General features: G+C 37.0%; 1 protein-coding gene across 6 annotated transcripts in view; it reads right to left on the bottom strand.

Moving 5' to 3' along the window:
• NFKB1 (nuclear factor kappa B subunit 1) overlaps positions 1-27,486 on the bottom strand; it is a 142,669-nt gene that overhangs the window by 44,966 nt on the left and 70,217 nt on the right. For 2 of the 6 annotated variants that reach the window (XM_072405632.1, XM_072405633.1), the window contains exon 1: positions 19,935-19,968. The exons of 2 other annotated variants lie outside the window; for them this stretch is intronic. In XM_072405632.1, the coding sequence (XP_072261733.1) occupies positions 19,935-19,953 (19 nt within the window). In that variant the 5' untranslated portion in view covers positions 19,954-19,968. Of the gene's footprint in view, positions 1-14,287; positions 14,730-19,934; positions 19,969-27,486 lie in introns of those variants that run through there. 2 more of the 6 variants (XM_072405634.1, XM_072405635.1) reach the window with 2 other exon arrangements.

The following is a 27,486-nucleotide window of genomic DNA, read 5'->3' as shown; positions in this document are numbered from 1 at the left end:
CCCCCCCCAAATGTTCCTCTCCTCTGTCTTTACTGTCACGGTGGTAAAGTCTGAATTGCGGCGCAGAGTCCTCTGAGATACCTAAGTCACGTATCCTAGGAGGCTTTTCCTGGTATTTAAAGAAAAGTGCCGATTTCACACATGTGCAGTAACATTTGTACTCATTTCACTTTTTCAGCAGTATACTTCACCCGATCTTACGTCTGTGCAGTGTGAGATCGGGTGACGTGGGCAGAATATGGAAGAAGATGGCAGCGCCTGGTACATCCAACATCCTGGTACAACTGTGGCACCTACAATCTAGAAATCCTGTTTTCATTCACTGCCAATCTTTGCTGGAGATTTGTTATGACATGGTGTGCTCACAACCAACAGAGACAGCAGTCTCTTCACATGGTTCCTCTTAAGATGGAGGCGTTCCCTTCTTCTTCCCAAACTCTCCTTTTTCTGATGCCACATACTATAGGCAGGCACAAGTATCTGTGCTGGGGTGGAGATTATACAGGGATGAACTACAGCAGCCATTTTGGGTAAGTCTGTATTTCATAGATGGAAAGCCTTTAGGAGTAGAATGAGAACAGAGAACAGTTTGTGTAGAAACAATATCAATAGTGCCAAATAACAAACTAAATGCTGACTTTGCAACACAAAATGGTTCAGCTGTATTCTAGCATAATAGATAGCATAGTAATTATTTATATATGATGTTAAATGATGCATAGATGTGTAAAATTACAGCTAAGTGGTGAAGGGGAAGAAGGAGTTATTAGGAGCTTATTTGGGTTGACTAAAGGTTAATAACCAGTTTGGTAATTTTTTTTCTTTAACTTGTAAGGTTACTTTAACTAGAATGATATGCAAATCAATATTGGGTCACCTTTTAATCTGCTGTGTATAAGTAGTTATAGCAATAAAAACATTGGTACATTTAACTCTTACTAAGACCACAAAGATTGTACTGTGTGTCTCACTTTAAAAAGAAATACAGAACAAAATGATAGCTTGCAAGTGATCATCATGGGAGGAGTTGAAACAGGGCATACCAGACATAATTTTTTTTTGGTTTGTGGGCAGTTGTGTTAAATCAGCGTAATATTAACCAATGCTCTACCTATGCAGCAGCTAGAACTTACCTTCTATTTATTCCTCAGCCAGCAGAAGCAAAGAACAATACTTGATAGGTTAGGTATGCATGTGACTCTCCTTCCTCTCATGTGACAGTTCTGTAGCTTGATGATTGGCTGTTTGGTCGCCCACTTTTCCAAGGAGGTAGGGGACAGTGTAAACTTTAAATCACAGAGCTAACACTTTTCAAATTAAGTTATTTTCTGGGTCACAGCACTTTGCTGGTAGGCCTAATATTACCTATGTGTTATCTTTGCCTCTAAAAACAGACACAGACAGGACTATTATTATTTAGGCAATTTCAGCTAGATTTTATCACACAAATTGGTTGTTACATTTCATGTGCCATTTAATCCTTATTGAAGTTACAAGGTGGTTAAAATTACTAAAAATTTGTAAAGCCAAAACCTTTTAATCCGCTCGTTTTAAAGGAACCTTCTTTTACTTTCTGCTGTGTCTCTGGGACAGAAAATTAAGGCAAATGAATCGAATGGGACACAGAAAGCAAAAACAAAAATACAATCTACTCTCCTTGTGTTGCAATATGACATTCTATTAAATCTGTGTTGTCAGCATGTAATAGTGGAAAGGTGGGCACAAATAAAACCCTATCTCTGCCCACCTCACTGATAACTTATACTGACTGACAACACCGATCCAACAATGAAATTGTGGCAAATGTTATTTATTTGAATATCCAAGGAGCAGGAAACTGTAGAAACAATTCTCAGATCTAATACAAGGAAATACTATTGCTAAATTGCTTTTAATTTAGGTAATTAAATATAGACCAGCTTAGTGTAGGCGGGATCCACCAGTGAAACTTAATATGCAAACTCTTCTTAGATAATAAAATACCTAAGGAGTACAAGCCATATTGTTATGTCAGCAGCTATGTGATCACTGCACTACTTTTAATGCTTTGATTGTATAATCTTACATTTTCAGTAGTTTCTGGTAAGGTATTTACTATCTAGAAAAATACAATCATGTGTTTGTAAATCCAATTTAATCATGCTTTTCTGGTGAGATTATGTTACCAGCTAAGGACTATGGGTGACTCAAAAACATAACAGAGCCTCATTAATGTTCAAAAAAATGAAGTACTCTCTGCAGCATGATGACACCACAGTTGCCCATGACTGAATGGTCGCCCATGACTCTGCTCTGTGGCAACATGGTATTGAGAGGTTTGTCACTGATATATGACAGGTCCACTTCTGTGCCGACGTGCATTTCTGCTGCCTGATAGGACTGGCCTGCAGGTTGTAGGCAGCTTAAAAGCATTTCCTAAGTTTCCTTTCCCCGAGTAATCACTGTGACTATTACATTGAAGTTGTATAGCAACTTTAAAGAGACAGACAGGAGTAGGGGTAGTTGCTGCAGAGGCAAGATTGTAAACCACCAAGAAGACATCCATGCTGTTTATAGTAAGTTAAGTAAAAAGTAATAAGCAAGAATTTCATAATAATTTTTTGCACAATTGGTAACTTGTTTAATAAAATGGCCTGTAATTAATTCCTAAATTACATTTTGTGATTGTACATATCCATTGTAACTATATATATTTATATATATATATATATATCCCTATAAATTCCAAAAGATTGAACTCGTTCTACTGGGGGTCAAGAGGTTCGGACTTAAGGTACTTGTATGTTTACCTTTTTATAATAAAAATGTACATTTATTTTTTGATCTCGCATTTCTCAGCAAGGTTTTACAATTGAGAAGATCAAACTTTTCATTGCCCCTAGCTATGACAAAAGGTGTGCCTTTCAACTGACACTTTGCCTCATTAAAGAGCAATCAAACATAAAAAGAATAATGCAATAACAACGTATAATGTATATACCAATGCTTGCTGAAATAGTTCTGACTTTAATTCGCTTGTCTTACTAAAAAACACAACAACATTTTGTTGGGAAATGGGCCTTATCCAGGAGCAGAACTTAAAGTGGATTTAAAGTTCCACTTTAAAATTGACTGTGCAATAAAACATACTTACCTGCCGGATCGCTGTCTTCTGACAAAATATGCATTTTTAGGATGGTGGGGCATGTCCCTTCTGCAAAAAACGACTTGCCTGGTCACAATATTTTCTTTCGATAGTTTAGTTCAGGAAAATGGTCATTTTTGTCTGGGAAATTTAAAACATTGCTCCTCAATATTTTATATATATATATAATTTACAATCAAAGCTTTAGGCTCCTATTTACATTTAGCAGGCTAATCTGTATTGCATTACTGGAAAAATGGGTATTTACAGAGTTCAAAAGCTGAAGCTAAGATTACATACATCATTGAATACCAAATGCAACTCTCTCTCTCTCTCTGTGCTCCCCACACACTAAATAATTTATATAATTTTGTAAAGAGATTGAAATAAACAGCATCTGAAAGGAAAAAGCTACAGAGTTTCTCTGTTTTTAAATAATAATTAATCCATAATGCTTTTTAACTTGAGATTTTATACATGCAGCTAAAACAAGATCTAAAACATCAGTTTAAAAAGTCGTATATTAGAAGAAATGCCCCAAAATCACTGTAATTTCCCTTGGTCTATGTTAGACGAGGCTAACGCGGGTACAGACATGCTGAATGACATATCTGGCAATGCTGAAATAAGAAACATGTACAAGTTAAAATCAATATAAATATGTCTACACAAAAGTAAAGCCTGAGGCCTAAGAATCTTGTGTTGATATTCCAAGAGAAAATATGCTAAATATGTAAAGCCTATGCTTTATTGCATTATAAAGTGATCTTATTGCAGTATGCCTGTTGTTTATTATAAGTATAGGCATAAGTGTACTACTTGAAATAGGAGTGCAAGAACAGCTGTCAATAAAGCACTGTATACTTTGCTTTCCTTGATAGCAAAAAATTGAAATTTTCAGAGCCACGTGTCTAGTGTCAGCATCACAAGCAATTGGCTGTTATATTGTGGAGCTTATACATTCAGTACACATGTTTTGGCTTGAGTTGAGTTACTTCAGTTTATAGTTTAATGGTTAGGGTTAGCTGGTAGTAGCAAAGCTTTTTTTACACTGTAGTGTCCAAAAGTCCAACCTTTTATTGGGCTGTAACACTCGGCAATAGAAATGTAGTAAGGTAAGCCGTGACATTGCCAGGAAGATCTGGAGTTTTTCTTGAATAGGATGGCCTAGAATTTAGTCACACATTTTGTGTAATTAACAATGCTGAAGGTATGGGAAGGCTTTTTTGTATTAGGAGGAGCGATACAGGTACGTGTCAGGTGAACAAATCTAAACACTGATGATGTAAACTTTCCTATCATTGTCTAGATTCGTACAGCTAATCACAAAGATGACGGCTGCTCCCGCATTCCCCAGCTGAATGAAATAAAAAGAACAAATACAGCTCCTATAGGGTGGGGAGAGGAGCACCCATTGCTGGATGGATGACTCTTACATACACATAGCTGAATCCTACCAAGGTATGTCTTGGGGGAAAAAAAAGAATAAAATTTTTTTTTTATACATTGTGCAGCGTTATCATTTCTAGGGCTGTTCTGAACATTGCTGGAAATGGGTAAGGGGTACTGAAAAATACTAAAGGAATTTACATGTTGATCAGTTGCTACTTTAAAAACTCCTGACATACAAACAGGATGGAAAGGTATGGATTCACTTCCAATGCATTGTTTTCCTTCATTTATTTCTTACTAGCTAATGATGAAGCTCATGCCTTGGTAAAATGCCCTGATCTGTTTTTAGTTGCCTGAACTTGGGGACAGGCTATAGGAAAGTGAACATTTACATATCCCTAAAGGATTTCTGTAATTTCATGCAGTTATCCTGTTATCTTCTTTAATATACATACTGTGCTGCCCACCGGAGCCTCACAACTACCACTGCAAACTTCTCCAGATCGCCTTCTGTCTTCTTTTATTTTAATGGAGAGACTGTTTATCACTGGGACACACAGAAATGTGCAGAAAAAGGCAGATGTGTGGACAGGTAATTATAAGAATTGGGTAGAAGCGTTAAGGACAGGTAATACCATTACCAATTAAAAATCAATAAATAAGATGTGAAGGCCTCATTGACTCCTGCAGTTGCAGAGCACCATGGAACAATCTATACTTATCTCAAACTAACAGCAGAAGCCATCAGGTATTTTACCTTGGTCCCCGTTTTGCTGTGTTCTCAGTGCTCATCTCCCTGCAATACTCCTTTGTGACCCTATTCATTTCAGCTTACAAGACCTGTTTCTAAAATTGCCTCCCCTATACATCCTTACAATCTTGATGGATGAATGAAACACCAATCCTCGTTGAGTACCAAAGCTTTTAAGAGTAATTTATGTACATCGATATAGAAATATACAAAGGTTGAATAGAACAATAGCAATGAACAAGGTTTTCAACCTTCACCTTGCCACATTTATCATCACGCATGTTTGTGTCTTTTATGATCGCCCGTTGACCATAAAGTACATACAAAACATATCCCTGAGGAAGCCTAATGGTGGCGAAACGCGTCAGATTTCTGCACAAACTCTATACAGTCGGGACTTTTGCGGTTCTTCACACATTTATTTGTTTGATGACATATAAGTACTGTGTCTAGTATATAATACCTAGGTCCTGTGAAGTGTTAACAGAACCAAGGTAAAATACCTGATTGCGTTATGTAAATGTTTTTCTTTGATACCATGTAACAAATACACGTATATATTATTTCATACAATCCCTGAGCTGTGAAACTCATTTATTTCTTCTTTTATACATTATATATGATTGCTTAATGAGGTGGCTCAACATTGAAAGTTATTAGTGAAGAGAGGGGAACACCCTTAATGAACTTCCATAACAGCAGAAGCCCTAAACTTGGGGGGGGGGGTACTGTGACATACTTTGAGCTACAGAGGCCAGTGAGGGTTTTTTTTTAAATCCCATTGGCTGCTGGTTAAGAATATGTAAATACTTAAATGTCTGTAGCGTTCACACTTTAAATGACACATTGTAGTCAGTTTTCAGCTGACTTCCTTAATACAGGCTATATAAGTTCCTGTGTAAAAACCCATTTTACACCACTTGAGCTTTTTTATGTTTTGTAATCCTGTTCCATATGGCCACTTTCACTCTTACATTGCCATTGCTTACTACAAAACTTTCAACTGTTTTGCCAAAAAGAAAAACAAAAACCACATCAATCCGCAGTACTTTGTATTGTCAGTGCTTTTTATCACAGTGCACAACTCTTTTCTGTCAAAAGTATCAACATTAAAGTATACCTTTAAACTATTTACATATTCTTAACAAGCAGCTCACGTGATAGCTGTGCCAGTGTACAAGCTCTGCTGCATGTTGCATTCAGACAGCCCGTTCATATTAATGCCTAATGCATGACTCTGAATGCGCACCGAACATTCAGGGACATCTACTTTTAGTTCAACGCATGGCATTATATTGCCATAGATTGTGCAATGTATATCTGTCGACAAGGTGGGATGGGATTCCATTCAAACTAAATGTTAGTCCATCACACCAGCATGTACAATGCACTCCTATTAGCAAATTAATTTCTCCCAAATACGTTTAGATATAGAGATGAATGGGATATTGTTTTGAAGTGCTTTTACTGCTAATAAATACATAGTCTGGGAACAGGTTCACTTCAAATATCCCCTGCATGCTAATGGACAGGGCCTTCCCCCTGGTGTTTCTTGGTATTGCTATGGTTGCGCTGTACAGACACTTAATAATTGTGGCCAGAAATGATCTTTAGTGATTTTGGTGAAAGTGTGACCCTTCATATAAAGGGTCTGATTTATTAAAGCTCTCCATTCCAGGTTTGCTGGATCACCCAGCTTCACTGATACAAGTGTATCCTCTCAAGCCTTGGAGAGTTTTAATAAATCAGGCCCAAAGTGTGTAACAAATTCTTGCTATTGGAGAAAGAAAGCATGAGTTTGTTTCACACCTTACATGTTGACATCATCTGCTGCTGGCCAATAATATTACACAAAACATAATTTAAGAGAAAGTGACCTGTCATAAACCAACTAAAAAGTACAAAAAACATCAACCTGAGAAAAGCGGGAAAAAAAAAATATATATATTTGGAAAATGTGATCCCCCCCCCACCCTTTAAATAACTGTTTTAAAAATAACACACCATGGATGCATTTTTTTCACTGTAAATTTATTGACATCTAAATCTCTATTGAATACTGTTTGGAATGTTAGCAGTTGTAGTTTGTACCCCAGATGTATTTTCAGGTAAATCATATCAGATTTAAATATATAGTACATATATTGTTCATATTCAACATTATAATATCAAGCATTTAAAAGTGCACTGACGAATGTGCCTCATTACCATCAGTAAAAGAATTTAAAGGATAAATCTAGACTGCCACTAAGGCCAATGTCATCCGAGCGTGGTTTATTTATATTTATTTATTTCTATATTTTTTTTATCTTACAGCAGACCCATTGCTAACCTATATCCTCAATTTAATGTGCAGTGCTGCATAATACGTTGGTAGATATAAATACTGTTTATTATGATATATATAATAATAATATATATATTAATCAATATATAATAATAATAATAATAATTCCCCACCTCACCCTGGCCAAAAATAGATAGTGAGAAGACTGTGTAATACTGTCTTGTAGAAAAAGCTGCTTAAGACTCCCATAGTCACAATACCAAATGTCTCGGTACTTGGTCCCACAATCCCAGCCTAGTGAAAAGATCAGAGTTTTGACAGAAGTTCTAATTGACTGAGTTTGTATTACCTTGTAGGATTTTGGAACAATCCCCTTTTACATAACATATAGGATGGTGAGTGACACTTTCAGTAAATCTATTACTGTAATTCAAAATACATATTCTAGAAAGATTTATCTGTAGTGAAATTTTGAAAAATGTCAGATTCACTGCTTTAAAAATAAAATATTGGGGACATGTACAAGATTTACTCCAAGACAGGTAAGTAGTATATTTTTCTATTCTTTAGTAGAGGGCAGCTTGGGCGTCTCACGGCACGTCTATACAGTATTTTCCAGATTTTCATTATATTTGTAGGGCAGAACTGTGGCACAAATATAAAATCACTGCAGACAAGCAGGACACAAACTTGGTGCAGGCTATGCTCTTGTAGTAATGCAAATTAAAACATTGTTGACTGCTTGCATTTATTAGATGCAAATAAATTATTAAACCCTTACCCTGACATGGAGAGGATTGAAAAATGAGTTTGATGGCATCAGCAGAGCTTGCACCCCCCCCATAAAAAAGGAGTATTGATCATTTCTGTTTTGTGTTCCAGTCTCAACAAAGTACAACAAACCATTTAGAAACTTTCATTCTCCATGGGCCATTTCTCATATTGGATGTGAAGTTTATTGGCTGTTGTGGGATAATGCAGGAAGGCCACCAAGCATTTAGCCGGAAGCACCCCAGCCAATCAAGGCTCTTTACAACTGGTAAAGCATGATTATATTTGCTGGTGTTGGGGAGCTACCACAGAAAATGCTCCAGCTGAATGTCAGCAGAATAAACAATGGGCAGTCCCAATTATTGTGTGATTGATATATTGATCAAATATTGATAAAGAATGCCCTAATTTTTTATAGATTACCATTGGATGTTTTTAATAAAGCAAACTAAACGTATTTCTATAAAACTAAAGAAGCAATTATGAAAGTGTTTTGCAATGCCCCAGACCTACACATAGCAGGCTTACCTATTTAAATATTCTCAGATGTGGCCTTAAATCTTTTTTAACAACATTTACATGTGCTAGGCATCAAATACTGCTGGGAATTCCATTGTGTTTCCAGGCTTGTGTTTACTCATAAAATTAAAACTTAGGCTAGGTACACATGCCAGATGATTCTCGTCCCATAATCCCCTCAGGGCTGATATCGGACAGGATTTGGCGTATGTATAGCGCTTGTCCGACATCCGTCCTGGCAGGTCCACAAAGATAAACGAGGATTGTTAAGAAAAAAGAGAGAGAAAAAAAAAAAAAAGAAAAGAGAGAGTGCAGCGGGGTGCCACATCATCGTTCTCCCACTCCCCTCTCCATAGAGAAGAACCGTGCTGTATGTACAATGCTCGTTCATGCATCGTTCAGTATTTTGTCGTTTGAAAGGATCTTGAAAGACGTGAAGCTTTTTGGTGAATAAACTCAATCCTAAACTTTGCTCTCGGCCTAAAATCAAATTGCCCTGCAGGTGTCCCTCCCAAAACCTCATTTAATTATGCAAGCTTTCCACATATTTTTAGTAATCCCTATGACAGGCTCTCACCCTTGCCTCAAACTCCCTTACAGACTTCTTATATATTTATATATATCTAAACTGCAAGATGACTGCAAAGATCTCCTTGAGAGGGTGCAGAGAGAGAGCGCCTTAAATCTATAAAAAAAGCCAGGAATGCCTTGTCCAGATGGTTCTCCTAAACTCTACTATAGGAATATTTCAGAGATCTTAGCACCTGGTTTCCTTTTTTTAATTAGCGGAAGACAATTTTGCCTTTAGTGTGTAATCCCCAAACCTGGTATAGATAGTTCAGATGTAGCTAGACCTATCTCCTTGATAGATTGTGACTTGAAGATCATGGCTCAAATAATAACTACCAGGTTGGGATACTTCTTAAACCACTATATTCATCAGGATCAAGTACATTTCCTAGGATTTCACCAGGTCCCAGATCAATTGCGTAGGTTGATTGGCCACATTCCTGTGATCAACTTGAATTGGGACCGTGGCTCCATTAGAGAAGCAATGCTATTTTCAATCAACCTTCAAAAAGCACTGTCTGTGACTCCTAACAAACTTCAAAATATACATCAATTGGAGAGGAACCTGCATTTGCCCTGGAAATTTGATGTTTGGTAGATCAACACATTAGATCAACACGGCTCTCCCCTTTGCATTCAAGAGTGTGATCACACAGGCATGGTGGCTCATGCTTGGCAGTTCTGCCAAACAGCAAGTAGACTTTAAACCAGAATTTTCAATCTTTTTATGCATGCATTGCAATATATTTTTTAAGCAACTAAAGTCACTATAGCCAAGTTTTGAAAAAGTTCCTCCCTTCACACTTGACTATGTTAAATCTACAATGAACTGGATAATGATAAATTATAACCCATAATGTGTTCTCAATAACAAGGTACAATACTTATATACTAAAATACAAAGTGGTGACCCATAAATGAAGGTCTCCTCTCGCCTCTCATCTGTCTTCTTCCTTTCTTTCCATCATCTTTCCTTTCTCATTTTCTCTATCCCTCTGTATTTACCACTTCTGTTTTCCCTTCAAACATAGTTTGCTTTCCCTCATTTTGCTTAAACAAACTTAAAGTTTTTATCTTGACTACGAGCAAAGGTTTACATATTACTGTATTGAGTACCTTCTTACTTGAACCTAAACATCTGATTTTTTGTTTTGTTCTACATTTTGTGTATTTATTCCACACAATTTAACTCACATTCCTGTTTAATGTCCCTTGTTATTTTTGTGTCTCAGTTGTTCTTTTACCTATAAACCCTAATAAAACCATTGAAACTAAATAGCAGTAACCAACTGAACCAGTCTGTTCTAGTATGTTAGATACCCTATCCCACACTAATTTCTTCATTACTACAGAATACTTTAAGAATATATGATATGGAGATAAAACTGCAGCCAACAAAGAGGAGACCAGGAGTCCGACCCAGATACAACTGACTGGGACAGGGATCAGATTATCAATGGCCAACAAATTATCAATTATATATTGTCAACCTGTATAATTGCATTTGAAGATAAACATTTAAAGTTTTTATGTTTTAAAATATATATTATGGTACAATATGTATCATGATACAGGGGGAACAATTCAATATACTGTGATACTGTAAAGAAGCTGATATAATAATGTAGCTTTTGGTCAGCACACAATGTCATTACCAACCTGGTATTTGGATGGGCAATTAATTTTTACATGGTGAATTGTGGCTGTCAAAGAAAGAGGTTTAAAAAGGAACTATATCAATTACACAAAACATAATAATGCATAACTGCAAAGATTCTTTAGCCACCATTATTTTTGAAGACAGCAATGATCTTAGGTACCACAGCTGAAAACTTATTATTGATATGCTGGTCCAGGAACATTTTTTGTTTCTATTTTTGTAGTTGAAGTGCCGCTGTAAGTATAGGATTAGGGTCACCATACATCAACATCTGACCAATACAAATTTTGCACAATCAACTATAGATTTATAAAAACTATTTAATTTATTATTCAACCAATCTAGGCAAACAACTTGTATCAAATCAAGCTGGACCATGCACTACTTTGTGTTGTATGTTGTTGGTAGATTGACAGAGGATGTACAAACAGACTGTAAATCTGCGGTGTGATCTTATTTAAACAAATCCTATGGGGAATTTTACAATTACTTTCCTTTGCATTGGGAATACAAAACATGATAGCAGTTTAAGTTGCCTATAAATTGCCATGTGTATTGCCACAATATTCAAATAGTCTATAGAGATGTGAGATCTAAATGCATGAAATAAACAACAATCATCAAACTCGTATTACAGATATCAGTGTGCTTTTATCAAAAGCTATTCAACTGATCGTACATTTAAAGCAGAACTATAGTTCCGCAGTTAGCTGTATTTTTATTGCAAAAGGTATACTATATATAAAACATACTTACCTGCCCATTTGCAATCTTTTTACTTTTAGTGCACAGAGATGCACATGAAATGTAAAATGGGATGCTAGAACTGGCCAATCATGACCAAAGATTCCACACCCAGGGGAAAACTGAGTGAATATGGCATCGGAGCAAGGACAGGTGAAACCTGTGGTAAAGTGGTAAAAATTGTGATCATGAAGGTAAATTCATTTTATTGCAAAAGGGAAATTGTCGGACCCTTCTGCAATAAAGTACCACCCTGATCACAATGTTTTGTTTAAAAGGGTAAATTCCCCTTTAAAAACAACTCTACTAGGACATCTGCAAGTATAAAGCATTCTGTATGTAATGCAGACAAATGGTTAAAAATACTTCTATATTAAAGGCAGATAAATATTCCGTTGTACCTGGATCTGATTAGCAGCACGTTTGTCTTTTATCACTTTTAGCTTTACATACGTTCAATTGCTGAACTTTTACACTTTTACAGGGATGCCCAAGCTATGTACAGATGCTAGATTTTTGTCACCCCAGAGGAACATTTATTATCAACTTGGGTGAAAAGATCTAGCATCTATACAACTGTCCTCTGACATTGCTGATTAATCTGTCCTGCCTGATCACTGAATGGCTCACATCTAACATCACTTCTGTTTTCTATGAAGGAGGATGCAGCGGAACACCTCCCTCTTGTCCTCTCCTCTCTATAAAATGTACAATGCTGCACATCAGTTCTTCATTGCTGCTGTTGCTGGAAATTATCCCAACATTTACCTACTGCAACACCGGCCTACTGGTGTAGCTTAAGAGAGAAAAGTATTCCATTATATATCCCTTCCTCTTATTTCATGCCAGGCATCTACTTGGTTCTCTCTTTTACAATCTTTTGGAAAGTTTTTAAGTAAACCTATACCTAAAATGTAAATTAAAGTTAAAAAATAAAATAAAAGAAAATGTGTTTCAGACATCAGAGAGCATTACTGCTGTAGGTCCTGAGGGAACATGTATCCATCAGCACGTCATTTTGACTGCCATTCTGTTCACTTTGGGTACTGATGTTAGCAAAGACCACCAAACATCAGCATCCCATAGAGCACTGCTCTGAAAGACCACTATGCCTAGGCACAAAGCACATAACTGGAAACAAAGTTTTTTTTTTTGGTCCCAAATGAAGAGAATCACCCTTTCTATTGGTCCTCATGGCATTTGTCTTTTGTACAGAAACTTGTGAGAACTTCAAGGACCTCCCTAGTGATTTGGCTGTTCAAAAACAAACACCACATTGTTGTAAAACACAGCAATGTGCTGAACAAATGTGCTCTAGATTATGCCAGCTTTGGGATGCTGAATCAAACTATATCAATTTAATGAGTACTCTGGACACAGAAACCATAGGGATTCATTTCTGCAGGGCTTCAGGATTGGAGAAGAGTTTCGTCATCTCTTCTACAGACCCCAAAATAGTTTTGCTCCATTCTGCAGAAAAAACTCAGTGGAGCTTTGCTGCCTGTACACTGCATCAGAGTTTTGGGATGGGTGATGGTGTTTCCCATTATAAACAGACCCCCAAAAATGACTGAGCTGCTTTATTAACAGAAGATGAGAAGAAATCTTCCAATTGGGAAACAGCTGTCATAAAAAAAAACTTCCCAGGGGGTTCTCCTCTTTTGCATCTTTGGGACAGGAAGTAAAGTGAAATCTCCCCAAAGTAACAAAAAACAATTAATTAATATATTAGGACAACAATGTACAATGTCATCAATGCATTTCTGTAGTGTACACTCCCTGCTTGATTTCTTATTTGTTAAAAGTTGAGAATAAACCTGCTTACTACAGGAACAAGTGCGGCAAACTCAATCCTTACAAACAGAAGAAACAGTAGTGGTGATTTCTGAGGACTGGAGCGACAAATTGGAATAATTGTTCCAACTGTAATTGTTCCAGAAAATTAAGCAGCCAAGTCTCACCGCTATAGCTAACACATTTGTGTCCCAGATTTCTACGCTGGGGTTGTTATACATCAGCCACACAAAATGAAGAATAAGTGGGCACCTGGTCAGCGTAAACGTGAGAAAAGGCGACTGTATTCAACAAGCCGATAATTGGATTTAAAACTGCCAATCGCTGAAGCAATCAAGATGTTACCAAAATTGCTTGTAAAGGTGAGCACACACGATCATTCAGATACCTATGGAATGTGACAAAAGTAAACTAAACAAGCACCGCAGACCTTGATCTTGTAAGCTTTTGATTAATCAAACCAATATCTGTGTACCAAATAAAAAGATTTTCGATTGATCATTTCTGATTTCCAATCTATTTGGCACTGAGTAGAATTGTACAAAGTTTAGACACCCCGATCAGCAGCATGGTGCTGTACACAATCTGTATTTCCTGTACAGTGGCTGTCATTACTTGCACAATGTTACATGTGCTCTGCCTATGATTATTTCTATTGTCGGGCAGTAGCTTTACCTTGTCAGTGGCTTCCTCCTATTGGATGGTGCGATGCCTGGTCCCTGAGCTGTAATAGGGATCAGCAATGCAGCAGAGATGGTGCTGGGTATCTTCTATGGTACAAGTTATCAGCTCTTCTTCCTCCTAAGGCTCCATTACAGAAAGAAAGTGATCTGAGCTCAGCAGCCCTTGTCTTGGCTGAGTCTCTTTCAGTTTCCTTGTTTTCTCTGGGCTCTGGGCGGGTTTTCTGGTGAGCTCATGACAGCAGAGACATCCTCCTCCCAGGCTGGAGGTGTATGCGGCTTGTGTGCTGCTACTAACTGATCTTCTCACTTCCTGACTGGAAATTCCCATTGTCACTGACAGCAGCAGGAGGAGGCCTTATGTTCATGTACCTTCACACAAAGCTAGCTTGTCATGAGAAATACACGTCATGGGGATTTTGGCTGCTACAAAGTGATGCTGAGCTCCTGTGAAAAGATGTGTTATTAAAATGCCCCGTTTACAAAATAAAAACATTACTAAAAATTGGCAATGCTTCCCCATGTTTCACCTCACAAGTACAAAAATGTACCTGTTGACTTATTAGTAATGCTCTCCGGTCCTGGTATTCCTCCTAAACTAAATAAATAAATACACTTACCTTTAATCCCGCAGGGCAGTCCGATCACTCCAGGGGTGTCATGAGTCGGGTCCCGTGTCGTCCCGGCATCTGTCCCAGGGCCGGTGCTCCAGGCGCCGAATGTTTGGATCATCTAAAACCACGTGATCCAAACATTCTACATGAATCTCTTGTTGATAGAAAGAATAATATAAGAAGATTATTATATCCAGGCGCCGCCATCTTCATCTTCTCGTCCGGGTTCTTCATCCTACAGCACCCGACCCAGGCGCAAGATCAGGTGACGTGGGATGAAAAAAAAATTAAAAGGCTTGGGTCAGTCCAAATCGGCCATTCAGTTTATCTTTGTGAAGAATATGTAGATATAAAGAGAGTTATTGAGTTGTTGCAATATCACCAACACAATTGGGTCATCTATGTTGACCTTAAAATGGTATGCTTCCTTCTTGGTCAGTAACGCGGATACACCAAGTATCCCTGTTATCTGTGCACGTGGGACAGCAGAGCTTGCGAGAGGCATTGGATGGAAGGAATTGGACTCCAAGATCTGCCCTAAAACCATGTGATCCAAACATTCTACATGAATCTCTTGTTGATAGAAAGAATAATATAAGAAGATTATTATATCCAGGCGCCGCCATCTTCATCTTCTCGTCCGGGTTCTTCATCCTACAGCACCCGACCCAGGCGCAAGATCAGGTGACGTGGGATGAAAAAAAAATTAAAAGGCTTGGGTCAGTCCAAATCGGCCATTCAGTTTATCTTTGTGAAGAATATGTAGATATAAAGAGAGTTATTGAGTTGTTGCAATATCACCAACACAATTGGGTCATCTATGTTGACCTTAAAATGGTATGCTTCCTTCTTGGTCAGCAATGCGGATACACCAAGTGTCCCTGTTATCTGTGCATGTGGGACAGCAGAGCTTGCGAGAGACATTGGATGGAAGGAATTGGACTCCAAGATCTGCCCTAAAACCAGGTGATCCAAACATTCTACATGAGCCACTTCTCTTCTCTTCGCCGTCTTCTCTTCCGGGTTCTTCATCCCACAGCACCCAACCCAGGTGCGAGATCAGGTGACGTAGGATGAAAAAAAAGTGCGCAAAAAAGCTCCCTCTGCGCATTCCCGAGATGCTAGGACATGCGCAGAAGGAGCGCCCAAGAGCCTACTAGGAAGCTTTGCACCCCCATTCATTCCCGACCGCCCAGGCGACCAAGAATTAATGGCAGTGCTGCACCCTTTTGTTTTTTGTTTTTTTAAAAAAAGGGTGTTGCACCAAAAAAAAAAAAGAATTTTTACCTTTCATAAAAGGGTTGCCTACTCTTTTATGTAAAGTAAAAATTCTGAGTTTAGGTACGCATTAAGTGGTGTCAGGCCCCTCAGCGGTCTGTTGCTTAAAGTGTATAGGAAGGAAAAGAAAACAATAACATATTTGGTACAATACACTGGGGAACTATTTTCAACAAATTTTTTGTTGACTTCAATTTTTTACCTTTTTTACACCAAAATAGGTATGCTGATTCTGAAAGTGCAGTTTGTTTTCTTCTTCTACCGCTTATATTATTGCGATTACTGTAGCGTGGATTTGTATAGGCTATTCATTTACATGCAAGACAGTGTGGTCAGAGGTTGTGTGCTGCTCTACGTAGTGAATAAGCAAATGTGATTTTTCTACTTACACATGTATTTCCTCTCTTTCAGATCATGTGGCTCTGCTGTTTCTCATTGTAAGTGCCTAAACAACCCTGATTCATTTTGTTATATCTGTGGTAGTTTCACCATTCCCAGTTAAAGGGTGAACATCAGCACATTTGTGGAGCAAGCCTGTTTGGCATATTTCAAAGTTAAACTTCGTGATCAAAATAAGTCTTGGGCCCCTCGTAAGGTGTGCAAACAGTGTGTTGAGGGGTTTACAGATGTGAACAAGGGGAACACGTGATAAGATGCCATTTGGTATACCTATGGTTTGGCGAGAGCCAGGAGATCATTTCAGTGACTGTTACTTTTGTATCCGTTCTGGTGCATTTATTGAGTAAAAAAAAGGCCTGCCGAAATGTTTAACCGAGCATAATATTAACAAAAAAAACTGAACAGCAAGAGTGTTGGAAATAATATTGGTCCCTACATTCGGTTTAAAAAAAGTGAACATATTTTTTAAAAACTATGGTTTGTAAATACACACTAAGTTTTACCTCTGAACAAGTTACCTCTGAACAATACATGTGGTCATTAATACACAAGCATAAATCATAACCAACCCACAGAGTATATTTTAAAAATTACCAATACCCTGCCCAATTTACAAATGGGCAACAATACCCCATAAAGGATAATCCCAACTGAGAAGAAGGAGAATTCCGAGTGAAAATCCTGTTACAGGTGAGGCAGGTTACAGGTCCTGAGGTAAAGATGACAATCACCAAGTGACAAAAATATATAAAGGGAAGGGAGAAACATCATTGGACAACTGTTTTCCCTACAAAAGTTAGTCTGCCAATCATCTGTAAGATTGATGGCTGAACCGCCTAGTGAAAGCCACATTACACAAGCTCTTCTGCCTAAAAACTCTGACAAGCTTGTTACCTGAAATAAAAAAGAGCCAGAAAGCAGCCCATGGAGACCACTAACCAAGCATATCAATTCATTCACATAACAGCTGGTATAATTAAAAAGGGGGGGGGGCAATACCATGGGGCTACTCCTCTATTATTTGTGACCCATACAGAAATATAGTATATCCTAGGCTCTGAATTCCTAAGCAGGTGTTGTCAGCCTAATTCATTTTTAATGGTTTACTTATAACATTTACCTCATCTCCATAACTCCTCGAGGTGCCCAGCCATGTAAAGTTATGTATTCTAGAGTATCTGTATATTATCTGTAGTCTAGAATAGGAAATAGGAGAAAAGTAAGAGTACAGAGGGCACAGTACAGCTCTGAATATCTGACATCAACAGGTTTTCTTTAAAACACTTCCATTGGTACAATAAATTCAATATAAGGGAACAAACAGGTTCAAAGGTAGGAGTAGACTTTAAAGTATCTTAACCAGAGGTATATGGCAATTCCTTTGCCAAATCTTGGGGTATTAGTAACTCTTGCTATGATTTTGTTTCTTTTTTTAAGCTTTTTTTAAATATCCCAACACTGCCAATCTCCTGTGTTCTTTTTCTAGACACTTCCAGCGGTACCAATATCATTGCTTGAGAAGTGCTTTCCAGTAAAAACAACAACAGTATAAGCCAATGAGATATGGCAGAAATGCAACCCCCTAGAGAAATTGGGAGACAAGAAAAGGAAATTCCCAAGTTTATAGCAGGATGGTCATTTCTTTTTATTAAATTCTACATGTAAAAATATGAATACATTTCTTTTGAAATGTCATTATCTTTTTAAATCTTATATGAAGTTTCACTGGTCAATTTTAAATATGATAATATATTCCTGACAGTTCCTTTTTCTTTAGTAAGGAGCATCATAAAGGTTCTATTTATAAAATGGGCAATCAGACATTCTGTCTAACAGTCGGATTCTTCCAGGTTTATGTGTTTGTGGCAGTAAATAATTCCCACCTGGGAAAGTTGGAGGGAATGTCAGATTCCTTATTTTATAATAAGATCCCTACATTTTGTTGATCTATGTGATTACAATATGGATGATGATATTCAATTTATTCCCCACATGCCTTTATTTTACAATATGCCCTCCTGCTTTTTATTAATCTCCTCCACCTCTTACACTGTAAGCTTTATTGGGCAGGATCCTCTCTTAAGCTAAATACACTTGTTCAATTTTTCTCACCAGATAATCGGCTCAGGGCAGATATCGTGCAAGAATCTGGCGTGTGTACAGCCCGTGTCGTTCATTGTCCGTGGATCCGTCCTGGCGGATCCACAGATGATGAACAGCGAGCGATCCTAATGGAAGGGAAGGGGGAGAGCGCGCAGCAGAGTACCACTCCGTCGCTCTCCCCTTCCCTGCTCCATAGAGCAGAACGGTGCTGTATGTACAGCACTCATACATGCATCGTGCAGTTTCCTATCATTGGAAAGGATTGTGAAAGATCCTTTCCAACGACAAGAATTGCACGTGTGTATGTGGCTTTACTCCTCCTGTGTTAATGTTTGTATTCCTTTGCAAGGTTTGTCACTTGCAGCCCCTATTTATTGTACAGGTCTGCATAATATGCTGGTGCTTTACAAATAAAAGTTACAAATATAAATAATAAAGGCCAAGTGCTTTTAACATACATTCCTATACAGTAATAAACATAGAACAAACATGGTTGAAGCTCCCTTTTTTCTTTGGAGATTTACTTTTATTTCCTGTTTGTATAGACTATACGAAGCAAGAAGAAATCTCTCTAAAGTAAGAGAAATCTATTGTGCTGACAACTGATTTACAATTTCCCAGTAATCTATACAATAGTAAAAATCGTTGCCAGAAAAATAGGTTAGATTTTGCCAGTGGGGAGACTGAAATGAATAAACACCCGACAGGTCTATTAAAACTTCTGCACTTTTTCCACAACTAAAAAAAATCAGGCTCAGTCATTATGCTATACAGCTTGATCTGCATGGGGGGAAATAATTATTACAATATATATTGTAATTGTATGCTTTAGCCACATACATTTATCACAATTCAATACATTTGACCTTGTTTTTTTTATATTAATTTAATAATAAGTTTTACAGTTATTTATTGGTTGGACATAAAGCCCATAATAAACATGTAAATAGTTAAAGCTTGACTTCCAAAAACCCTCCCATTGGGCCTGATTTATTCAAACTCTCCAAGGCTGGAGAAGATACACTTTCATCAGTGAACCTGGGTGACCCAGCAAACTTGCACTGGATTTCATTTGGTATCTGTTAGCAAATGTTTTCCATCCTGGACCAGACTCATTACTGATTTTTTGGATCACCCAGGTTCACTAATGAAAGTGTATCCTCTCCAGCCTTGGAGAGCTTTAATAAATCAGGCCCATTGTCTTTTTCCTCACCGCCAAATATGTTTTTTCTATTTGTATATACATACCTTTTTCCCATCTGTTCATTCACAAGACATTACAGGTCCTCTTCCAGCAATGCCAGGTCCTGCAGAGAATAACACGTGACACGAGTGTCATTTCCTTTAAAACGTTTAAATGAACAGGCCAACAAAATAGAGTTCTGTTCATAACATTATAATTTTTATTTTTTTGTTTTTTTAGAAAAGTGAATGTTCACATAGCCTAGTGATTAAGCTGTGTTTACATCAATGATTCAATCAAAAGCATGCAAACTTTTTTGTTTCTATATATTTAGATTGATTTTATTTACTAACAAATCTCCAACTGTCCGTCTTTTTTAACCAAAATCCTCTGCCCCCCTTTCCTTCAACATTGTCCCTTTTTGTGGTGTCATTTATGGCCCTTAAAGTGCTATTTAATATAATAAACCTTAGAATCTACCAGATGACGCAGAAATAACTTGTGGGTTAAATCTGTATACTAATTCATCACATTATGTGCCCTATTTAGGCATGGCAGGGGAGTGTCCTTCACCCACATAATTTATTTTATACCGTGCTCTTCCTTTTCATTGCAGAAATATAGTATTGCAGAACAAAGCTTTGCAAACACTGGGCCTGATTTATTAAAGCTCTCCAAGGCTGCAGAGTATACACTTTCACCAGCAAACCTTGAATTAATTTCTTGCTAGCAAATGTTTTGAGTCCTGGACTAGATCCATTCCAGGTTTGCTGGATCACCCAGCTTCACTGATGAAAGTATATCTTCTCCAGCCTTGGAGAGCTTTAATAAATCAGGCTCAATGACTTAGAAAACTGTACATACACGTTCAACATTCATATTGCTCAGTGAGCAGTCATACATTTTCTTTGTATTTCATTTTTTGTCTGGTGCTTTATTGTAAATTACATCTGTTTTCTAGTAAATATAGCAGTCATGTAAATTTTATTATACAATGTCCTTGGAGCATTACTGCATGCATTAGTAATCTCATACAGTTTTATGGTATCTAGTAATTCACAATTGCTCATCAAAGGGTTTTGTGTTTCAGTTTTCTAAGGTGATCATTGTTTTGTTAAGTTTAGTAGCATATATTTTGTGAAGTGCTGCCCTCTCTTGACTTTCAGTGTATTCTCTGATTTCTCACAGTTTTGTCATATTTCTGTTGTCTTTATTTTAAAGGGGGTTAGAGTTTTTTTGTTAAATGAAAGCTTTAGATGGATTTCATGAAAACATACTCATGGGTTTGTGTTAGCATATCATCCAATTGTGGACCTTGGTGTAAAATGTATATCTGAAAAGCTTGATTTAAATACATTGGGATTACGTTGTACATTTAATACAAAACTAAAGGCAGACATATTATAAGTGATGCAGTCTGCCATTGGCAGTAACACCACACTTTTATTTTTTCTGTGTCCCCTCTACAACATAGTTGTGATCTGTCAATAATTCTGTTAATTTTAAACTTCCTTCAGTGGGCCAACCAATTCAGTCAAATCATTAAGAAGACAAACTGTAAATTGATAGGGGTGCTTACAATGGTGAGCTTATATTCTTTTTTTTTTTAACTATCCTTTGGCTTTGAAAGTTTGCAGGCATTACTTATCCCCTTCTGCAATAAAACATTCTTACATGCCTGTTTGCTAATTTTGTTTAAAAAACACTAAGCTACTCTCCAAAAATATAGAAGGAAAATCCCTCAGGGCTGACAGGACCGATTGAATTGCACATGTTATGTCACCAGGACCAAACCAATGAAGATGGCCGAAGATCAGAAAACCTTGGAAGAGAAGAAGATAGTGGCCCCTGCAATGAAACAGGGACAAGTGAGTATATTAGAAAATTGCAACCAGACAGGTAAGTTTGTTTGAAAGCAGGAGGAAGTTCATCTGTCCCTTTCCATAAAAGAACCTGCCTGGTCGCAATTTTTTAATTTTTAGCTCTAGTTTCATTTAAAAAATTTCAAATTAACAAAAGACATGTTGACATAGCTGCTCCTCCATTAGATGCAGTGCAGCTAGTATAGCCACCCTAATGCAGGAAGTATGTCCTTAACATATAATGACAAGGAAAATTAGGCTTAAAAAAAGGGCTAATGCAGCCACCACATCTAAAGACTGGTGAGCTGCAATATATTCATATTTCTTGTGTCTAGGCAGTCTCTTTATATTTGCATAATTTATTTAAATTTTAAAACAATAGTACATATACCAACATCATTGGACATACATAGCGTACATTGGGATCTCATATATGTTTAATGTTTTTCGCAAGATGTTCTCCTTCAGGAAAGAAAAATCATGAGACTAGTATGTCTCAGTTGCTAGAAAGACGTACTAGTCTCACCATTTTTCTTTCTTGAAGAAGCAAACCCTGCAGAATGCATTGAAAGATATATGAGACCCCCAATGTATGCCACGGTTGTCCAATGATGTTGGTATGCATACTGTTGTTTTAATGCCTACAAAAATTATGGTTTTATGAAGATGTTAGTAAATGTTTATTGGCATGCCTTAAAAGTCCCCAGGAATGGTTGTTCTAATGTATTTAAACTAGTTCTGTGTGCAGAACATCTGCTTTATTAATTTATGCTCTGCCCTGAATTTTTTTAGATTATTCTTGGATTCATTTGTTTTGATTAGTCTCAAAACAAGGTACTTTTTCAGTTATATGGGATGTGATTTTATAATGCTGACATGTGTGATTTATGTGAATTCTATTGGCACATTTACTTTCAAAAATATATAAAACATATTACATATGTTGCCAATTAACTGTTTACCTCGGCATAGGCACTCAAAGTATGTTAGGAAAGCAAGCAGACATTATACACATTGCAAAGCCAGAATTTTGGAACACCTGTAATGAGGCAAAAGCCAGTACTGATATTTTCTGTGCCTTAAAGTAAGTAAATGCCATTAATGAATAATGTGAGGAATCACCCTTGTAGCAAAGTCAAGATTCTTTAAAATATATGATTGTAAACTAAAAACCAGAAACAAAAACATGTAGGGCTTTCCAGAAAAATCTGAAGTATGTGCACTATGCATGGTAGGAATGTAAGGTACTTTCCTTTTACATCTTCAAGGAATTGTATCCACATAAAGGTATACATGACATCATAGGTATAGTTATCTTTTAAAAGAACTTAACCAGCTACCAACAGGAAATTTATAATTATTTTGTAACCAGAAGTAGCTTCCTCTTATTACTTAAACATACATAGTTATCCAATAAGCGTTTAACGGGCAGTATTTTATGTCTTTAAATAGCGCTGACATTTTACACTGTGCTTTACTAAAGTCTTTAGTCACTAACTCTCAGAGGATTTCCCTTCTATAGTCATATGTCAATGACAAAGCCAAAGGCCAGTTTGGGGTGAGCCAGTGAACCTTCCAGTATGTTTCTAGGAGGAAAGCAAAGTGCTGATAGAAAACCTTGTTAGACACAGAGAGAACATACAAACTACATGCAGATATAGTCCTGGATGAAATTTCAACCTGGCACCCTAGTGCCTCCATGAAGCCCATAATTATGAACCCTACCAGGCTCATTTCTCTCATCTTCTGCATTGAGGGCACACCTTAACATTTAAATATTATGCCTTCCCTGGTGGGCACCCGCAACTTTCAACAGTTATGGTTGGACTGATGTGCCACCAAGCTGAATTTGAAATATTACTAAACTGCTTGATCAATTTTATTGTAAACCCTCACCACCCCCAACACTGTTCATATCCATTTTTTTCCCTCTTCTTTTTTGGTGCACAGCCAAAAAATTGAACAGGAAACAGACCCCATATATCTAAAATATATAATAATAAAAAAATGGCATTTCCTTTAACCACAAATCATCAAAGATTTCTGTTATTATGGCCATCAAAGGACAAGGTCATTGATGATGTAACCTCTTCAATCATTTATAATATTTGTTCTGGAGGGAACCAAACAACATGTGTTTTCTTAAAATTTAAACACGGGCAATTTGCATTTGCTGTAAAGCTTGGCAGTATTACAGACCTATTTCTCACCATTATTATGAGGTGAGCAGAAAAAAATTTAATTTTACATGCATGTAATAGGAGGAATATATTATATATAAAATTTTTTTAGTTTTTGTTTTGAAAATACAAAATAATCATTATTATCCATTCCTAAATACAGGAATAATATAATATAGTTCATATTAAACACTGTGCCAGAAAGATTTTTTCATATCAGTTTTAGTCTTGACAAAATAGGAAAATATTGTAAAAGCATAAGCAGTACACATTTCGATATTGGAACACACCAAAATCTTATCACTACGGAAAGCCTACCAAGTTTTGAGGGACAGCAAGCTAACTCAGCTAGATAAAAAATTTAGAGGAAAACAAATCAAAGGTCAGTCAGACATTTCAATCTCAGTTTCCTTATGTCACTTTCATTTCTTCTTTTGTAGGATCACACTTTGGGTGTGATTTAAGAAGAAGTTACATAAACCAGCATAAGGTGTTCCTTAAACTTATATTTATTCCAATCATCTATAATGGGAAGAGGATTTCTATGTGAAATTGATTTAGGTTAACTTTAGTTCACAGGTAATTAATTAGTTAATTGTACCCGTTGTGTAAACAAAATTAGTACTACAACACAAGGGTACATACCTTTTCTCTAAAAAACCAAGGTTAACATTTTTGTTTTTAAGCCAACCTTCAGAAAAGAAAGAAAATTAGTGGTCCATGAGGTCCGAAAGGTTGGCGACTACTGGTCTAAACTGCAGAGATGTGGCCTGGTGTAGTACGCACCTCAGCCAGGGACTTGACAATAAAGGAGAATAAGCACACACAGTCATTACTTTTTTCTTTTGCTCCCTTATTGTGTCCTAATCGAGTCCTGTTTTACAATTGTGAAGGTCAAAGTACTTATAGATGTATATAAAAAAACAAATTTATGTTTTTAAAATAATTACCATTACTAGTAATGTAAATGTCCTTGGAAGCAGCAAATTCTATGAGCAACATGAAGAGGCCGTCATCTTCCTGCCCACTTATCTATTTCTGGTTGCAAAACATCTTAGGGATTTGATGCAAATAAGAAGTATCTTGGTGAGATGTTCATGCACTAAGTAGGACTAAAGCTTACAATGACTCTCATGAAGAGACACAACAGTTTCCTGATTCCGCCATTTGTAGTGGAACTAGTGGCTCTCTCCTGTCCGAGGCCCTCCCTAATGTTGCTGTGTTGCCACTTTCAAGGGATTTTGACTGATCAAGTAGAAATCACTGACCAATATTTAAATTAAAAGTGATGGCAAATCTGCTTGTGCCACTCTCTTCCTCCCGTCATTCACATGAACAGGACTATTGATTTGAACAGTTTGAACAGTGTCGCTACAGGCAGATTAAAGTGCTTGATTAAGCAAATAGTTACTACCTTATACACCAATCTATAGGCATCATGTTATGTATGTGTATGTATGAGTGGTAATGTATACAAACGCTCACTGCACCTTCTAGTTGAACATTCTAGTGTTAGGTGGTATGAAAACATGTTACACATTTTTGTATTTCATTCATATATTTTAACTTTTACTTTTAATGCAAGCCATATTTATTTTTAAGTAAATTTTTAATGCAAGCAGTGAAAGGACCTATATTTTACCTGGAATTAGTCAACTGCAGTCCTTATATAGCAGTGGCTCCAGTGTAAAAAAAAGTATCAGAACAAGATGAAGTCAATTCAACTGACAAGAAGCATGCTTATGGAGAAAGCAGAGATCTGTCGCTTCTCATTAACTGTCCACTTACAGGCTGGTCCAGGACAACCTAGGCTCAGATGAAATGGGTTCAATGATGCTGGCCAAGGGACTAAGCCCATCTAATGCCAGAAAAAATATTGCCAGAGAAATCTTTGAATTGAAGAGAATATTGGAGCAAAAGCTGTTTTTGTTATTTTATATTTATTTCACCTAATTGTTTTCATCTTAATATTATGATCAGTCAAACTAATATCAATGTTTTCAAAATTTCCGTAGTTTATGCGGTGTATTAAGTAATCCTTAACTTCTTTTCTCTATTCTGGCACCCTGCTAGCCCAATGCTTTCTCCAAAATTTTAGGGTAAGTTTTTCCAGGTCCAAGAAATCTTGTCCTTGCTCACATGTGACAGTGCTAGGGCAGGTGGATGACTGCTTAGGCAGTGCTGCCTTGTGGGAGGATGAAGAGCGTGTTAGATGTTCCCACATGTACTGAGTACTTCACAGGGGAATGGGGGAATTTGTGAAATGTCTGTATCAACAGGTGAGGATGCAGGCTATCCAGAACAACCATGCCCCTCCCTTGAACTGGCAAAATGCTGGTCTATTTTAAAAGAGCAGAAAAAAAAATCTATCTTTGTTTTTCTGGACCTTGCTTTAACTGTGTGATTTGGAAACCCCCTCTGGAGGTTACCACAGATTAGGCTGTAAAACGTAATGTCTTACTTAATATCATCATATATTTATATAGCGCTGACTTATTATTCAATACTTTGTGTTGTTATTGGCCATGTCATAAACTGTGCCTCAAAGAAGTACACAATCTAACATTCTTAGTATATTAGAAGGACACACTTTTTAGGTAAGCCACACAACCTACCAATATATTTTGGGTTACCTCCCACATGCCCAAAAAATATTTGAATGTGGGTGGAAATCCACGCTAACAACTTACAAAGCCCATTCAAATAGTGAATTGAACAATACTTAAACCAGAAACTGTAGTAATATAAGGGCTAACCCTGGGTGACAACTTAGAGCAGCCTTTCTCAACCTTTTCAACACGGGAGAACCCTTAAAATACCTTTCAGGTCTTAGGGAATCCCTGATGCTTTACTTGCTGGGCAGTGGGCATTTATCGGGGCCCCTGAGCCAAAAAGATTAACCACCTATGCTTTAAAGGGCACATGTATAAAAAGAAGGTGAAACTAGTTACAATTGCCTACAATTCCCTGTGATTTGCCTGACATGTGTGTAGGGAAGTGCAAAAAAAAAATCTTCACAGTATATGCAGCAGTAACAATGTCATCTTCTATATTACAAATATCAAAGGGCAAATAGTCAAATATTTGATTCACCTTCCTCAGAATGAAAATTTCAAAAGCTAACCAAGGCGTGGTGGCTATATTGGTTTTATTTTACATAGAATAAATGTTACTAGGACATTGAAAAATGGGACATGAAGAAGCATGGTGAATAGGATCTAAATAGGATCTAGAGAATCCATGGTCTGCAAATGTGCTTTATAATGATGGCAAACTTTGGCAAGTAGTGCACAAATGTGCAACGAATAAATGGTAATTAAGTATTGAACCATTTATTCTGTGCTTAATCAATACGGAAGTATTTTGTGCACGTAATCTGAGAAGAATTAAGGAATTTTTATTGCTGCCCTTTTTTTAATACATAGCACTGGGGAACACATTTTTTGTTGAGATAGATCTTACACTTGTTTGTTTACTAATTTTTGGGTGGTGAATCCAGAAATGATCCGATTTTTTTTGCTATCACATCCAGTTTTTACGATATAGGGTACCCTGCATTTTTGTCAAAAAACATA

This window comes from Pyxicephalus adspersus, chromosome 3 (assembly GCF_032062135.1).
Source record: "Pyxicephalus adspersus chromosome 3, UCB_Pads_2.0, whole genome shotgun sequence".
Taxonomy (NCBI): domain Eukaryota; kingdom Metazoa; phylum Chordata; class Amphibia; order Anura; family Pyxicephalidae; genus Pyxicephalus; species Pyxicephalus adspersus.
This window is presented reverse-complemented; position numbering and strand designations above follow the sequence as displayed.